Consider the following 17,830-nt stretch of genomic DNA (forward strand, 5'->3'; position numbering starts at 1 on the left):
TCAACTGGAATCTGGTGCAGTTAACACACAGCAGATCAGCCTGTTTCTTTCATCCAGGGCCTCCTGGTGTTTCTCAGTGTATGTTGAGCCAGTCTGCCCTGTGGTTTCCCATCAGCGTGGCCAGTAGCCAGGAAAGAATAATTCAGAATCTCAAGGAACACCTAAGTTATATACTTTCAGGATGCCCACACCAAAATATTCAGCCACATTGAAAGGTCTTAATGTCTACAAGCAATATATATAAACCCCATAAGGCTTATGTCTGTCAGGTAGAAAGAAGGTGGATCTAGGACTGGGTGGTTTCTAGTCTAGGAGGAAACAAGGAAGAAAATGTGAAGTTACGAGTGGGCAGAAGACAAAGGGAAGAGTCAGCAAAGCTTGGGTGTGGCAGAGTGTGTAAAAAAGAGTATAGGAAAAACAAGTAGTAATGAGAAGAACAGAGCTGTTGTGCTCTGGGAATATTTCTACAATAAAAGGGGAAACTTCCAGATATTTAGGAAGCTAAGTTTTATTCTCAAACAATATCTGGCTAGTACCCAGGATACAACAGCAGTTATAGTAATGGGAATACTTAGTGTTCATTGAGCATTGCCAATGGCCCAGACACATCTGGTAATTCATTTAATCCTCACACTATAACCCCGTGAAGTGGGTGCTTTAACCCCTCGTCTTACCTAGGAGGAAGCTGAGACTCAGAAGGAATACACAGGGACTTTCCTGGTGGTCCAGTGGTTAAGACCCAATGCTCTCAATGCAGGGGGCCTAGGTTCGATCCCTTGTCAGGCAACTAGATCCCACGTGCTGTGCCTAAGAGTTCACATGCCACAACTAAAGATCGTGCATGCCACAACGAAGAACCCAAGTGCCACAGCCAAGTACATTTTTTTTTTTAAGAGGATACAACTTCTCCCAGTAACATAGCTCGTAAGTGGCAGAGGCTAAAAGAAAGTACCCATCCTACCACCTTCCAGCATAGTCTTGGGAATAAATCAAGATGTAGGGTTTACAGAGTTTTGAAAAGCAAAAAGCACTATACTAATTTTAAGATAAAAGGTGGTATGTTTTTGTCTGGGAATTCTGGAAGATAGAAATTGTTGGTTCTTCGTTCAGTCTTTAGGTCAGGAATTTCATTCCACATAGAAAAAGGCATTTGCTCAGAGCCATTTCAGCTACATGTTGAACACCAGTGACTTGGTGGTTTATATCAGGAAGTACATTATGTACATTATGATATGAGCTGGCTGCAGGCTGGAAGATCTGGGCAAATTTAAGCTGAAAGATTGCTGGTACAGGTAGCCAACTGACAACACTATTATTCCTCACCTAAACTACGGCTGTTTGGCATTCAGTTTGAGGAAGCAGAATCTGGGTGAGGAGTGAAAAATAGGAAAGGGGAAATGGCTCCAGCACGGCTCTGGCCATGAGGGGTGGGGGAGGGGCCCCAGGACTTTCACTCTTGGAGACAGCAGAGCTGAGTTTTGCACACCACTGATGAATCCATCTCTTGGCACCCGCTGTAGTCCTAATGCCCCCAAACAAAGAAGGCATTCACAACGGGAGGTGCAAGACCTGTCTGCAGCAGGCGGGCCTGGCTCAGAGATGCAGGGGGTGGAGTTGGCATTGCCTCCCTGCAAGTGGAGCCCCACGCAGTCTGCTTAGGAGGCTGCATTATAACCAGCGAACAGCTTTATGGGTCTGCCAGGAGCCTTCCTGCCACACATTCCAAGCCAGTTCTTCAGAGGCTCTAGGTTCAGTGCCACCTGCCAGCCTCCCAACCCCCCTGCTCTTAGACGTGCATGCACGGAATCCAGAGAATCACACTCATTCCCACTTCCTGTCACAAATGCACATAGAGAACGATAGCTGGGACCCTAGTGTAACCTGAGTCCATGTGCTCACAGGATCTTTTATCTAATTCCTCATAAAGCCTAGTGAAAGGGGGGTATTAGCATCACTGCTTTATAAATGGGGAAGAACATGTAGCCCAGAGGTTAAGATGCCCACCCCAGGATTTAAACTTGTCTTCCAACTTTGCTCATTCAATATGTATTTAAGCACTTGCTGTGTCCAGGGCTAGCACCAAGCTCTGGGAAAACAATGGTGAGCAAAGATATGCTTCAAAGATATGCTTTGACCTCCTATGGAGGAGACAGATACAAAATAGTCACCCCAGCAGATGTAAAATTAACAAAGGTAGGGACTTCCCGGGAAGTCCAGTGAATAAGAATCCGTGCCTTCACTGCAGGGGGCACGGGGTTCCATCCCTGGTCAGGGAACTAAGATCCTGCATGGCATATGGCACAGTGCAGCCAAAGAAAAACACGAAAACAAAAAACCACAAGGATGACAAGTTCCACTGATGCCTCCGGTAAGGACACTTGAGTGTATCAGGGAAGGCCTCCCTGAGGACGTGAGCTGAAACATGATGGGAGTTAACTGGGTGAAGATAAAGATGAAAAGGATCCTGAACTTAGGAAACACCACCCTGGGCCCCAGGAGAAGGGGGTCTGAGCAGGTTTGTGGCTGCTGTGGACCGGCAGGAAGGAAACATGGATGGAAAGAGATGTAGGATTGAAGAGACTTTTAGCAACTAAACAGAGTCCAGCAATGGATTGAGCAGATAGAGTGAGGGAGAGGGAGGTGTCCAGGATGGCTCCTGGGTGCTGATTTGGGTTCCTGGGTAAACTTGTTTTCTTTGTTCTATCGAACACTGCCTTATACCACAGATTTGAAGGTGGTCACTGGGAGCACAAGTTTGTGCAAAAGGTAAATCGGCCTAAAAAGTCGATTTCAACGGGTAGTACTTTTTTTGGTTACCAAAATGACTGAAGGGCATTCAGTGTCAGGGACACTGAACAGTCCTACAGAGAGGGCAAGAATGTCACATGCTAAGAACTGTTTCACCCTGAATGCCAATAGCACCCTTGCGAAGAGGCACTGTATAAAATGCCATGTGTTAAGAAATTATAGGATGCTCTAGGAACACTTGGGGGAACAGTCTTTTCTCCCATAATACAATTCTTTGGATGCAATGAGTGGAATGAACAGACAGGCAGCACAAAAACACCTGTCTCACTTCCAATCTTAACCTTACTTTTTTGACAGGGGATAAGATATCTAGGAATCTTTTCGCAAGAATATATATTAACGACAGTCTTCATTAAAGCACACACAATATTTTGCATCAGTTCTTCCCCGGCCTGTTAACGCTCTTCATTCCGGTGTCCGCTCCCTCTCACCTCCATCCCACATCCAGTCCATCACTTCCCGCCTCCTTAGTGGGTGTTCTGCTGCCCTCACAGCACAGGTCTCGATGGGAAAATCAACCTTCGTTTCCTTGGTCACCTGCCTCCTCCGTTAGTGAATTTCGTGAAAGCAGAGGTGCCGCCCGCTCAGCTCCACGCTCGGTTCTTAGGACCCAGTTTCGCGTCTAGCGCTTGAAAGGATAGAGTCTCCATACTATTTCGGGGGGATGGCGTGCTCCACAGATCCACTACGGCCCACCCTCACGACTAGAGCCGCGAGCCCTCAACCGTGATTTCTCACTTCCACGCCCTGGGCGAACTCTCCGCGCGGAGGACTAAAGCGCTCTGCGCAGGCGCGCCTCTGGCCCCGCCCACGTTGGCGTCATCACGGCCGTTACGGCGACCTGGCGTCTCGGCGCGCAATTTAAAACCAGCTCTGGCGACGCGGAGGACAAGATGAGACCTCCCTGCTCTGGTGAGGCTGTGTGGCGGGGGCTAGGCGGGAAGGGCGCGGTGCGAAGCGGGCGGGCCTGAGCGGGGAGTGCGGTTATTCTCGGCCTTGTCGCTGGTTTTGTTTTCCTGGGGCTGAGCGAGAGGCCGGCAGACTGGGAGAGGAGGGCCGGCGCGGGGTGGGCAGGCGGGCAGGTCCGGCCAATCAGGACGCGGCGTCGGCCCGGGCTGCACTTCCGGCTGTGAGCGGGAAACCAGACGCCTTTTTCTCGGGCTCTTACACGTTGGGTGGTGTCTCTTCGTTAAAAAAGAGATTTTCCCGGAGTGCACGTTTGTTCAGAGCCATAGAAGTATGGAGGTTACCGCTATATGGTTATTACGCTTGCATTTATTTTTACATCCTTTCAACAAGTACCCAGTGTCCCCATTGGGCCAGACCCTCTCTCAGATGTAGATAGATTACAATAAAGAACAAAATAGACACGATCCCATCCTCTTAGAGCATGTGTTTTAGTTCGGAAGAGAGGAAACTAAATAGTTACAGATGAGGCTGAGTGCTCACTTTGAGAAGAGCAGAGTCGGGGGAGGAACTCAGAGATCTTTAAGCAGATTCTGGAAAACGGGTTCCAGGCAGAAGGAGCAAGCACACAAAAAGTAAGAGAGAAAGAGCCTTACACGGGCAAGGCCCATGACATTGTAACTGAACATCGAGTGACGTCCGACCGGTAGGCAGGGGCTTTGTAGGTCTTGTGACGAGGTTTGGAAATTGAGAGTTACTTTTTTTGGACGTGGTAAGTGACTTACCTGAGTGGGTCAGGTGAAAGGGTCAATAATCACTTGGATAAGAGTTTGACACTGGGGGCAGTGATACGGACTGCTCAGGGAAGTGGCCTGTGGACTGAGAAGTAAATTTGGTCATCATTACTGTATAGCTCCCAGCTCGTTGGTGGCTTAGATGGTAAAGAATCTGCCTGCAATGTAGGAGAGGCAGGTTAGATCCCTAGATTAGGAAGATCCCCTGGAGAAAAGAATGGCTACCCATTCCAGTATTCTTGCCTGGAGAATCCCATGGACAGAGGAGCCTGGCGGGCTACAGTGCCTGAGGTCACAAAGAGTCTACTACACGACTGGGCGACGAACACTTTCACTTTCATTGTATAGCTGGCAAAACCATGGAAATAGGTGAGAACATCAGGAACACCCTGTAGAGAAAACACTTGGGACCAATGTTTAGAAGCTTGTTAGAAAAGGAAGAGCTGGAAAAACTCAGAAAAGCATGGTGGTATAGAAGCCAAAAAGCCTTTGAAATCTCAGAGGCAGGCACTCTCGCTCAGGTGGGATGAGGCCTGAAAAGTGACCATTGCGTTTGGCAACATGGAAGTTGTGGGTGATGATGACTAGACACTTTTCATAAAGTGGTGGGCATGGGAGCCACACCAGAGGCGTTGAAAAATGAGTAGGAGGTGAGGAAGTGGATATACAAAGTAACTATCTGTTGAAAGAATGGATGTATAATGTTAAAGGGAAGGAGAGAAATTTGAGGAAAGACAATTCTGAGAAATAAGGTGTGGCTCAAATTTCCATTTTGAGTTTCCCTCATGGACAGATTCCTCCTTTAGTGCTTTCTATATCTGTTTTTCTTCTGAGGTCCAACTTCCTTCCTTACATTGGTTGCAGTGACCACATTCAAGTAGTCACAAGTCCTCTTGATTTAGCCTCTAAAGATGTCTATTGCGTCCTTCCTATTTTTACTTTATTTTTCTTTTGTTTTGACCTCAGCTGAAGGTTCTGTTAATCATACTCTTTAGCTTGTGGGACGCTATCAGGGAAACTTATAAAGCTGTATTTTTAATTCTCTTTTATCCTCAATCATCATTCCTTTCCTTGCTCTTACTTGGGCAGCCTTTTAAATTTATTTATTTTATTTTTGGATGTGCTGGGTTTTTGTTGCTGCACAGGCTCTCTGTTTGCAGTGAGCAGGAGCTACTCTTTGTTGTGGCGTGCGGGCTCAGTAGCTGTGGCTCCTGGGCCCTAGAGCCAGGGCTCAGTGGTGTGGCACAGGGGCTTCACTGCCACTCTGGGTTTCACTTCGGCACTGGGATCCTCCCGAACCAGGGATCACACCTGTGTCCTCCATCGGCAGGCGGGTGCTTTACCACTGAGCCACCAGGGAAGTCCATGGCAACCTTTTAGTGTTCGTTGTGTGTCACTAATGTGTTTTTATGAAACTAATGTGTTCTTATCTAACCTGTGTTATATTGTGGGGTTTTTTTCACATCACCAATTCTGAACCAGCCAAGGTATACATTCTTATTCTCATTTGGAGGATGAGGAAGCAAACCATTAGAGCATTTACTTAAAATTTCTCCAGCTAGTAAGTGATGGAGCTGGAATTTGAAGCCAAGTCTTCTGATTCTTAAATCTGAAAACTGCCCCCAGGTTCCTTCAGCTCTCCCTTCCAGTGATTGTTTCTTGGTGTACTCTCCTCGGCTGTGGCCATTCACCCTGTTGTCATACCCTGCTGCTGCTGCTGCTAAGTCGCTTCAGTCGTGTCCGACTCTGTGCGACCCCAGAGACAGCAGCCCACCAGGCTCCCCCGTCCCTGGGATTCTCCAGGCAAGAACACTGGAGTGGGTTGCCATTTCCTTCTCCAATGCGTGAAAGTGAAAGTGAAGTGGCTCAGTCGTATCCGACTCTTCGCAACCCCATGCACTGCGGCCTACCAGGCTCCTCCATCCATGGGATTTTCCAGGCAAGAGTACTGGAGTGCGTTTGTCATACCCTAGACCTTATCATTCAGAGAAGGCAATGGCACCCCACTCCAACACTCTTACCTGAAAAATCCCATGGACTGAGGAGCCTGTTGGGCTGCAGTCCATGGGGTCACTAAGAGTCGGACAAGACTCAGCGACTTCACTTTCACTTTTCACTTTCATGCATTGGAGAAGGAAATGGCAACCCACTCCAGTGTTCTTGCCTGGAGAATCCCAGGGACGGGGGAGCCTCGTGGGCTGCTGTCCATGGGGTCGCACAGAGTCAGACACGACTGAAGTGACTTAGCAGCAGCAGCAGCAGACCTTATCATTATCAAGAACTGTGCCACTCTCATCCCAGTGCACCCTGCCTCTCAAACACTCCTGTCGCTCCAGCTTACTCCTCGTTCCCCAGCTCCAACAGCCCTTTGACCCAGCAGACCTGTGTTCTGCTTTTCCCTGTCTCTCACCTCTCTCATGCCCTTGTTCCCCTCCTACATAGCTTACATTCCGTGGTCAATCAATCAGTGTAATCACTTCCTTTCTTAATGCCCGTAACCCCTTACCCTCTTCTTGCCTCTTTACACTTGCTTGCGACAGAGTCACAACTCTGATTAATCCCTACTCTGCCCCAGCCCCCTCGCACCCTTCATCTCAAGGGGACCCTACAGATGCCCAGCAGTCACGCTGTATTCCCTGCTTCATCCAGTGTCCTTTGAGATGATGATTTTCCTTGTTCCTGGCACTCTGGGAAAGCTGCTCTTGTCAGTAACTTCTAGGTTGCTAAACCTAACGGTCAGCTGTCCGTCCTCACTTAATTGGCCTCTCAGGTGCATCTGATGTAGTGCGCTACTCCTTCCTCCCCTGAAATGTTCTCTTCACCTGACTTGTAGACCACCACCCTCTCCTCCACTTGTCATACATTACCCGTCTCTTCACTGATTCCTTGTGGTTCCCTTCTCTTTAAACTGTGAAGTATTCTAGGACTTAGCCTTTTGCTTTTTTCTAACTGTCCTCCTGTTTTTGGTCTTCTCATCCCCCGTAGCTTTGTGTATCCTCTCTGTGCTTACAACATCCACATATATATTAATATATCCAGCCCAAAACTTTTCCCTAAACTCTACATTTAAGTATCTGACTCTCTACCCCCGTTGAATGACTAGTAAGCCTCTGAAGCCCAGCAGGCACCAGACTGAGCCCCAACCTTGCCTCCTTTCCCCACAGATATGCTTCTTCTCTAGTCTTACTCTCTCAGGCCCTGGTAACTCCCTTCCATCAGTTGTTTAGAGCAGTGTTGTCGTTACCCTTCATTCTTCTGTTTCCTCTCATGCCCTACATTTAATCCACCAGAAAATCATCTTGGCTCTACTTTGAGACTATATCTTGTTTGACCTCTGCCTACCACCTCCACGGGCTTCCCTGGTGGCTCAGACGGTAAAGAATCTGCCTGCAATGAGGAAGGCCTGAGTTCGATTCCTGAGTCCGGAAGATCCCCTGGAGAAGCAAATGGAAACCCACTCCGGTATTCTTACCTGGAAAATCCCATGGACACAGGAGTCTGGCGGGCTACAGTCTATAGGGTTGCAAAGAGTTGGATACATTTGAGCAGCTACACTGTCTTTCTTTTTTTTCTTTCTTGCTTTCTCTCTTTCTACCACCTCCACCATCCCCTCTCTGGTCTGAGCCACCAGCATCTGTTGTCCTGGGGTTGGTGGTGGTTTAGTCGCTCAGTTGTGCCTGACTCTTACAGCCCCATGGACTGTAGCCCACCAGGCTCCTCTGTCCATGGGATTTCCCAGGTAAGAATACTGGAGTGGCTTGCCATTTCCTTCTCCAGAGGATCTTCCCAACCCAGGAATCAAACTCGTGTCTTCTGAGGAAGGCTTTCTTATCTCTCCTTGCTATTCTTTGGAACTCTGCATTCAAATGGGTATATCTTTCCTTTTCTCCTTTGCTTTTCACTTCTCTTCTTTTCACAGCTATTTGTAAGGCCTCCCCAGACAGCCATTTTGCTTTTTTGTCTTTCTCTTTCTTGGGGATGGTCTTGATCCCTGTCTCCTGTACAATGTCACGAACCTCCGTCTGTAGTTCATCAGGCACTCTATCAGATCTAGTCCCTTAAATCTATTTCTCACTTCCACTGTATAATCATAAGGGATTTGATTTAGGTCATACCTGAATGGTCTAGTGGTTTTCCCCACTTTCTTCAATTTAAGTCTGAGTTTGGCAACAAGGAGCTCATGATCTGAGCCACAGTCATCTCCCAATCTTGTTTTTGCTGACTGTATAGAGCTTCTCCATCTTCGGCTGCAAAGAATATAATCAGTCTGATTTCGGTGTTGACCATTTGGTGATGTCCATGTGTAGAGTCTTCTCTTGTGTTGGAAGGGGGTGTTTGCTATGACCAGTGCGTTCTCTTGGCAAAATTCTATTAGCCTTTGCCCTGCTTCACTCCGTACTCCAAGGCCAAATTTGCCTGTTCTCAGGTGTTTCTTGACTTCCTACTTTTGCATTCCAGTCCCCTATAATGAAAAGGACATCTTTTTGGGGTGTTAGTTCTAAAAGGTCTTGTAGGTCTTCATAGAACCATTCAACTTCAGCTTCTTCAGTGTTACTGGTCAGGGCATAGACTTGGATTACCATGATACTGAATGGTTTGCCTTGGAAACGAACAGAGATCATTCTGTTGTTTTTGAGATTGCATCATTTTGGACTCTTTTGTTGACTATGATGGCTACTCCATTTCTTCTGAGGGATTCCTGCCCACAGTAGTAGATATAGTGGTCATCTGAGTTAAATTCACCCATTCCAGTCCATCTTAATTTGCTGATTCCTAGAATGTTGACGTTCACTGTTGCCATCTCCTGTTTGACCACTTCCAATTTGCCTTGATTCATGGACCTAACATTCCAGGTTCCTATGCAATATTGCTCTTTACAGCGTCAGACCTTGCTTCTATCACCAGTCACATCTACAACTGGGTGTTGTTTTTGCTTTGGCTCCGTCTTTTCATTCTTTCTTGAGTTATTTCTCCACTGATCTCCAGTAGCATATTGGGCACCTACTGACCTGGGGAGTTCATCTTTCAGTGTCCTATTTTTTGCCTTTTCATACTGTTCATGGGGTTCTCAAGGCAAGAATACTGAAGTGGTTTGCCATTCCCTTCTCCAGTGAACCACATTCTGTCAGACCTCTCCACCATGACCCACCCGTCTTGGGTGGCCCCACACGGCATGGCTTTGTTTCATTGAGTGAGACAAGGCTGTGGTCCGAGTGATCAGATTGGCTACTTTTCTGTAATTGTGGTTTCAGTCTGTCTGCCCTCTGATGCCCTCTCTCAGCGCCTGCCATCTTACTGGGGTTTCTCTTACCTTGGACTTTGGGTATCTCTTCATGGCTGCTCCAGCAAAGCACAGCCGCTGCTCCTTACCTCGGACGTGGGGTAGCTCCTCTTGGCCACCACCCCTGACCTTGGATATGGGGGAGCTCCTCTCGGCCGCCACCCCTGACCTCGGACATGGGGGAGCTCCTCTTGGCCGCCACCCCTGACCTCGGACGTGGGGTAGCTCCTCTTGGCCGCCGCCCCTGACCTTGGATATGGGGGAGCTCCTCTCGGCCGCCACCCCTGACCTCGGACATGGGGGAGCTCCTCTCGGCCGCCACCCCTGACCTCGGACGTGGGGGAGCTCCTCTCGGCCGCCGCCCCTGACCTTGGACGTAGGGGAGCTCCTCTCGGCCGCCGCCCCTGACCTTGGACGTGGGGGAGCTCCTCTCAGCCGCCGCCCCTGACCTTGGACGTGGGGGAGCTCCTCTTGGGCCCTTTGCCACTGGACCAGCAGGGGAGCCCCCTGGCTGTTGGTAGTTCCCTGCTAATTGGTCTTCCTGCTCGTCCTTTCAGTCTGTTTTCAACAGAACAGCCATAGGGTCTTCACAAAGCATAAGTTAGATCACTTTATGCCTTTTCTCAGCATGTTCGATCACTTCCCTTCTCATGAAGGCCCAAGCCTTTACAGTGGCCCATAAGTAGGGCTCATACACCCCTACCCGTCGTCCCAGCCTTACTCTGTTGGGTGCTCCTGAGCCACCAGGCCTCGCAAATCTGACACCCCGTGACCTCTCTTACTTCCCCCACATCCCTCTTGCACCACACCGGCCCCCGGGTGTGCCAGGCATGTACCTGTCTCTGTACTCGTTGTTCCCCCGGCTTCCACATGACCTCCCACAGACATCCACATGGTCTTGATTCTGATGTGATGTTCTCGCTGAAACATTTCTTGACCACTGTATTAAAAATGACCTCCCATCTCCATTCCCCAGTCCTGTTCCCTTTCCATGCTTTACTTTTCTCCAGAGCTTGTATCTCCATCTAACATGCCATCCATTTTCTAACTTCCTGTTATGAAAATGTTCAAACACACCAGGGACCTGGAAAGACTAAGACAGTAAAGAGTCTCACACTCACAACCTAAACCCAACAGTTGTTAACATTTTGCCACATTTACTTTTCTTCCCTGTCACATGCATACTTCATTGCAGGGGGCACAAGTTCAGTCCCTGGTCAGGGAACTAAGATCCTACATGCCCAGAGAAAAGAGACATTTTCCCCTTTGCAGTTAGTAAGTAATCTGTGGGTGATTCTATTTATTTTACAGATTTGTATTGTTTTTTCTGTTTCCCTGCTGGGATTAGAACCCAGTCTGTCTGACACGATAGCCCGTACCTCACCCTTATCTCAGCATCTCGTCTTCTCTATCTTGCCTGGCGTTATGGTTGAACATGTCTGTTATTCTGCTAGTTTGTGGGCTTCTCAGAGGCAGCGACTTTTTCTTAACCACCTTTATATCCCATATGGTGCTTTAGGTTCACAGTAACTGCACAGTGGGTATTTGTCCAGACTGGCAGGAAGCATCAGAAACCCCTCACTCGCCAAGTAACTCGAACTATAGAGGTTGTGTGTGTGTGTGTTAAGTCGTGTCTGACGCTTTGAGACTCCATGGGCTGTAGCCCGCCAGGCTCCTCTGTCCATGGGATTTCCCAAGTAAGAAGACGAGTGGGTTACCATTTCCTTCTCCAGGGTTCTTCCCAGCTCAGGGATTGAACCCACGTCTCCTGCACTGACAGGCGGATTCTTTCCCACTGCACCACCTGGGAAGCCCATAGAGGTTGCACCACAGAATATTAGGATGGGGAAAGATCTTGGTGGGGAACGCTTGGTGAATGTCCGCCCTGCGACAGGCTGCGGCCCCCCTTTAGACATGGGCAGTGTCCTGCTGAAGGTTTCCTGAGCCAGTGTTTCGTTCCCTCGCCCTCAGCCACAATGAAGAACTCTCCTTCAGGGCCCCGTGGACGCCACCACAGCACTGCCTCACCTGCAGAGTGGGCGTTCCCCACGGCCCTGCCCCGGAAGGCCCCTCTCAACACTCCTGGCACCCCAGTCCTTGAAGACTTCCCTCAGAATGATGATGAGAAGGAGAAGCTGCAGCGGAGGCGCTCCAGGGTCTTTGACCTGCAGTTCAGCACAGACTCCCCACGTTTGCTGGCCTCCCCCTCCGGCAGGTGAGTGGGCACTGGGCCGCCTCGTTGTGGCAGCCACCGCATCATGGGTCATGCGGGTTTGCATCACCACAGTACCTCATGGTTTCTAGGTCTGGATTGTCAACAGCTCCCATTTCGTTTGTTTTTCCTTTAGGAATGTTGAAATTTCAGCTACGATGCCCAAGTTTACAAACACACAGATTACTGAACATTATTCCACCTGTATCAAACTGTCTACTGAAAATGTGAGTGTCTGCTGGATTAATCAGTGAAGATTTCGCAGCCTGGTCGGAGAGGAGGTCTAGCCTTCTTGGCTCTGTAGAGAGCGCACGGTCGGTGGCGGTGCACTCACACTCCAGTGACGCTTCCATGCCGGTGTTTTCAGTGTGGTTGCACTGTTTCTTATAGACCATGGCCGCCCCTGTGACAAGGTGCCTGACCCCAGTGTGACTAGAGAGGCGGCATACTAGAGTTGGTAGTGTAGTTCTGGAGCTAAACAGCCGATAGAGCCTAGGCTTGTGGGCTCGTGAGTCCTAGAATTGGCCTGAGTTGAAATTCTGTCTCGGCCACTTTCACACTGCGTGGCCTTGGCAAGGCACCCAACCGTTGTGCCACAGGGTCCTGCTCTGTAAAATGAGAGTGAGCTATCCCTGCCTCAGAGATGCTCTGAGGGGGCACTGAGCCCTCTGTGTCAGCACCTAGAGCAGGGCGTGCGCACAGGGACACTCAGGCGTTGTGCCGTCACTCCAGACCTCGAGAATGAAGAAGTGCACACAGGGACTTGGCTGCAGCACCAGGTGTGGGTGGGGTTCGATGTCTGTGTTGAGATGTGGGCTATTCCTGTTGCAAACTTAGCTTCCCCTTGTCAGGGCAGCGTTGTTTACATGAGCCTAGGCTCTAAATGACAGGCCTTTCTGCAATTTTCTGTTTTCAGAAAATCACCACCAAGAATGCTTTCGGCTTGCACTTGATTGATTTTATGTCAGAGATTCTTAAACAGAAAGATGCGGAACCGACCAACTTTAAAGTAAGAAGGATGTCCACCTACTCTTGCATCTGAGTGAATGCTGATGATGACTAATATTTAACACAGCACAATAATTGGATTCTACAAATACACGCGAGGCTTTCTTGTTTAGGACACTTTATTACCTACTTTACTTTCTTTCCTAAACTGATGAAGAGCTGATATCTTTCCATTATGTTCTGTTTATTCCCTATCAGTTTTAGGAGGATCTTTGTCATTTTTTTCTTAAGGGCAAGTAAATATTTGATGCAGATTGCTGTGTTTTGCCTGTTCAGCTGCTCCTTTCTCTGATCCGCACGCGTACACCTCTGCTTGTTTGACCAGGTAGCTGCCGGCACTTTGGATGCCAGCACCAAGATCTACGCTGTGCGGGTAGATGCCGTCCATGCCGATGTATACAAAGTCCTGGGGGGGCTGGGCAAGGACGCGCCACCTCTGGAGGACGCGGAGGGCCATGTTGCAGGTATATGGGCTGGGCTCCGAATATAGGGGCTTTTCAAAGGGCATGGCAGGCGGTTATCTGAGTATAGACTGGAATCAAGTCACAGGAAATCAGTTCCCATTTTATTGAAGACATGTATTTTTTTTTTGTTTTTTTTTTTTGTTTTTTTCAGAATTGTATTTCAGAAGATAATCAAACACTAGATTTGCTTGTTTGTTTTGGAAAAGAGAAGGGCCTTATAAAAGCTTTTGAATTTTATTTAGACAAGATTGAGTAAACATCACCAACTAGGGAGCTTCTGATTTGGGGGGATGTGTCTTTGGAAATTGACTTGTATCAGAAGCCAGATACTTAATTTAGTAGCTTGGTTTCTCCCTCCCCTGAGGATTAGATGTGCCTGCTGCTTTGAGGGGATGGTGTGTGTTGCAGTGATGATCACTCTTTAGAGTTTGAAGAGCTTGTATTGATAGATTCAGTCACATGCTCTAAAGCAGCCCCTACAGTGCACAGTCTTACTCCTTCTCACAGATGGAAGTGCAACTGAAACAGGAACTGCCAAGAAGGTCCCAAAGCCAAGGAAGAAGCACTCGTGCAAAACCATCGAGCAGAATGTAAACAACCTCAATGTCTCCAGCGCGGATCGAAAGTGCGAGGTGAGGAAGTGTGTGCCCGGTGTGGTCTCTGACTAATTCAGAACCTCAGAGGTGGAACTGTGCTGCTACGTGCTTGTTCGGGCCTCAGGGTAGTCAAACGTTCAGCTGGTCTCTCTGCATTGTCATCCTTCAGCTTTTCAGTGAAGACTGAAGAGGGCAGGTCCCTGTTTTCCCCCGTTTTCAGAATGATTGAGTACAAGGAGATGGCAAATTACTGAGAAAACCAACTGATTAAAACATGTATTTTCTTCTGTAGCGCCCGCAGCCGCGGTGATGGCAGCTAACATCTACGCTGTGTCTCGGGCACATCTTGCTGCCCTCGGCCTGTGACAGCCCGTTCAGTCCTCACAACACCCTTGCTCCATTTTATGAAGAGCTAATTGAGGTGCATGAAGCTAAGCGCTCTGCCTCCAGAGTCCTTGCTGTAAACAACCTTACATGATTTAGCAAATCCAAGGAATCTGCTTAAAGGAATGATTCCAGAGGCTTCTTTATAAATTAGCAGTTAATTTAAAGCAAACAGATGTTGCTACAAATTAAAAAAAAATTTTGTTAATGAAAACAATTTCAGTGAACATTCTTGTACATATTTGCATTCTTGTGGGAGTATATTTGTAAAAAAAAACTGAGACACGGAATTTCTATTGCCCTTAGAAATGGTTGTATCAATTTACTCTCCCACCAACAATGGGCTCAGTTATTTCTCTTATCTGCACAACATTAGCAAATAGTGATTAATGTCACGAGAGTGGAATTGATCACCAGGGGAACAAGTGTACATGGAAAAAGGACTAGGGCCCTGGGGTACCCCTATCTTAAGAGTTCAGAAAGCTGACTAAAACGTCCAGTGGCTGGGGGAAAACTAGGAGAATGTGGTATTGAAATGAGAGTTTCAGGGAGGGGGGTGGGGAATGGTCAACTGTGTCAAATATGGCGGCCTTAGGCCTTGGTGAGCTTGGAGAAGGGGCCCTGGGGAGGTGCAGCCCAGGCCTCCAAGGAAGGGGTGCTCCCTGGCTGAGTTTGAAGGAGGGGCCTGGGGCTCAGGACCCAGACCTCTGAGGAGGGCGTCCCTGCTGGTGCTGGTGTCTCTTTCTGGCTCTGGATAAGGTTGGTTCTGTGAGTGTCAGTACGAAGCGCAAGTGAAGTTCGGCTGCTGCCACAGGTGGGCCTGCTGCTGCTGGGGCGGGCCGTCACTGCTGCCTGACACTCCCAGGAACCTGCGTCCTGCAGAAAGAAGCCGTCCCTCCTTCCAGCCCTACCAGCTCCCTCTAGTGCCTCCTTTTGGTGGAGCCCAGTAGGGAGCTGCTGACACAACTGAGATGTGGCCTCTGACCCAGCATCACAGGGCAGAGCACAGATGGTAGGCTTGGAGCTGAGTGGCAATAGTTTAATAACTGGCAGAGAGCCAGTTAGAGAGCCAGAAAGACAGCCCACTTTCAAGAAGATTCTGTTGGTCGGGGGACAGGGAGAAAGCAAGCATGAAAAATGTCACCTTTTGGGGAATTTAGGTGAAAGGTAAACAAAGATTCTTATGACTACTTCAACATCCTTGTAGGTTTGAAAATTTTTTCATAAAAAATTGGGAGAGGAAAACAAGTGGGGAGAGAGGCAGTTTTTTGGAAGAGTTTTGCTGTAAATTGGGGCAGAGTAATAGAATGGCGAATGCAGGGAAAGTAAGGTCCAGAGTTTGTGTGGGGTTTTTATGTTTTCTTTACTAAACAATGATGTAGTATTTATTGACATGGGAATATTTGCAGAATATATTCTTTTTTTATTTTTAAAAACTGTCTTTCAGGTATAATTTATTTACAATGTTATATTAGTTTTGAGTGTACATCATAGTGATTCAAAATCTTCATAGGTTATACTCTAAAGTTACTGTAAAATATTGGCTGTATTCCTTGTGCTGGGCATTATGTTCTTAGAGCTTATTTATTTTGTATGTAGTAGTTTAAACCTCTTAGTCCTCCACCTCTCACGTCCCTCCCTCCTCTCCACTGGTAAACACTAGTTTGTTCACTATATCTTTGAGTCTGTTTCTATTTTGTTATATACATGCTCTGTTTTATTTTTTAGATTTCATATATAAGTGATAACATATAGTATTTGTCTATGACTGGCTTATTTCACTAAGCATAATAACCTCCAGGTCCAGCCATGTTGTTGCAAATGGCAAATCATCTCTCTTTTTTTTTAATGGCTGAGTAGTATTCCATTGTGTGTGTGTGTGTGTATGTGTGAGTAAATGTGTATATACACACATGCATATACACACACACACATACACAGCATCTTCTTTATCCATTCATCTGTTGATGGATACTTAAGTAAATAATTATTGTAAATTAATTAAATTAATTATTGTAAAATAATTAAAGTAAATAACTATTGTAAATAATGCCACGATGAACATTGAGATGCATGTACTATATACCTTTTCAAGTCAGTGTTTTCATTTTCTTCAGATGTATACCCAGGAGTGGAATTACTGGATTATATGGTAGTTCTGTTTTTAGTTTTATGAGGAACCTCTATACTGTTCTCCATAGTGGCTGCTAATTTCCCTACATACAGTCTCACCAACCATATACAAGGGTTTCCTTTTCTCCACAAAGTATTTGTTATTTGTGGTCTTTTTAACGGTAGCGATTCTGACAGGTGTGAGGTGGTATTTCATTGTTCTGGTTTCCATTTCTCTGATGGTTGGCAGTGTTGCATGTCTATTCATGTGTCTCTTTGGCATCTGTGTGTCTTCTCTGGGAAAATGTCTGTTTACATCTTCTGCACAGTTTTTGATAAAATTTTGTTTTTCTGATTACTCAATTGTATGAGCTATTTATATATTTTGGATTTTAACCCCTTATCAGTCATATCACTTGCAATTATTTCCTCCCCTTCAGTAGATTGTCTCTTCATTTTGTCAGTGGTTTCCTTTGCTGTGCAAAGCTTTTAAGTTTAACTGGGTCTCATTTGTTTATTTTTGCTTTTGTTTCCTTTGTCTTAGGAGACAGATCCAAAAAATAATGTTATGATTTATATGAAAGAGTGTCTGTCTATGTTTTCTTCTAGGAGTTTCATGGTTTCCAGTCTTACATTTAGGTCTTCAGTCCATTTTGTTTATCTTTGTGTAGGTGTTAGAGAGTGTTCTGACTTCATTCTTTTGTATGTATCTGTCCAGTTTTCCCAGCACCATTTATTAAAGAGACTGCCTTCTCCTCATTGTTTATTCTTGCTCCCTTTGTCATAGATTAATAGACCATAAGTGCATGTGTTCATTTCTGGGCTTTTTATCATGTTCCATTGATCTCTGTGTCTTGTCTTTTTCTTTTTAAATTTTATTTATTTTACTTTCGGCTGCAGTGGGTCTTTGCAGTGGGTCAGAAGGCTGAGCGTGGGCTTTGTCTAGCTGTGGCGAGAGGCAGCTACTCCAGTTGCAGTGGTGGGCTCCCCACTGCAGCCCTCTGCTGGACGTGGGCTTTCTCTGGTTGTGGTGAGAGTTGCAGTGGTGGGCTCCCCATTGCAGCCTGCTGCTGTGCGTGGACTTTCTCTAGTTGTGGCGAGAGTTGCAGTGGTGGGCTCCCCATTGCAGCCTGCTGCTGTGCGTGGACTTTCTCTAGTTGTGGCGAGAGTTGCAGTGGTGGGCTCCCCATTGCAGCCTGCTGCTGGACGTGGGCTCTGGGGCCCGTTGGCTCCAGTAGTTGCGGTGTGCAGGCTCAGTAGCCCCA

General features: G+C 47.3%; 1 protein-coding gene across 1 annotated transcript in view; it reads left to right on the forward strand.

Annotated features, from left to right (window-relative positions):
- Positions 1 to 2,968: 2,968 nt before the first annotated feature.
- NCAPH (non-SMC condensin I complex subunit H) overlaps positions 2,969 to 17,830 on the forward strand; it is a 34,577-nt gene continuing 19,715 nt past the window's right edge. Inside the window, exons 1-6 of the mRNA XM_006059860.4 lie at positions 2,969 to 3,720; positions 11,761 to 12,004; positions 12,138 to 12,228; positions 12,918 to 13,010; positions 13,335 to 13,473; positions 13,981 to 14,105. Coding sequence (XP_006059922.4) covers positions 3,702 to 3,720; positions 11,761 to 12,004; positions 12,138 to 12,228; positions 12,918 to 13,010; positions 13,335 to 13,473; positions 13,981 to 14,105 — 711 coding nt within the window. The 5' untranslated portion in view covers positions 2,969 to 3,701. The remainder of the gene's footprint in view (positions 3,721 to 11,760; positions 12,005 to 12,137; positions 12,229 to 12,917; positions 13,011 to 13,334; positions 13,474 to 13,980; positions 14,106 to 17,830) is intronic.

Source organism: Bubalus bubalis, chromosome 12 (genome assembly GCF_019923935.1).
Source record: "Bubalus bubalis isolate 160015118507 breed Murrah chromosome 12, NDDB_SH_1, whole genome shotgun sequence".
Lineage (NCBI taxonomy): Eukaryota > Metazoa > Chordata > Mammalia > Artiodactyla > Bovidae > Bubalus > Bubalus bubalis.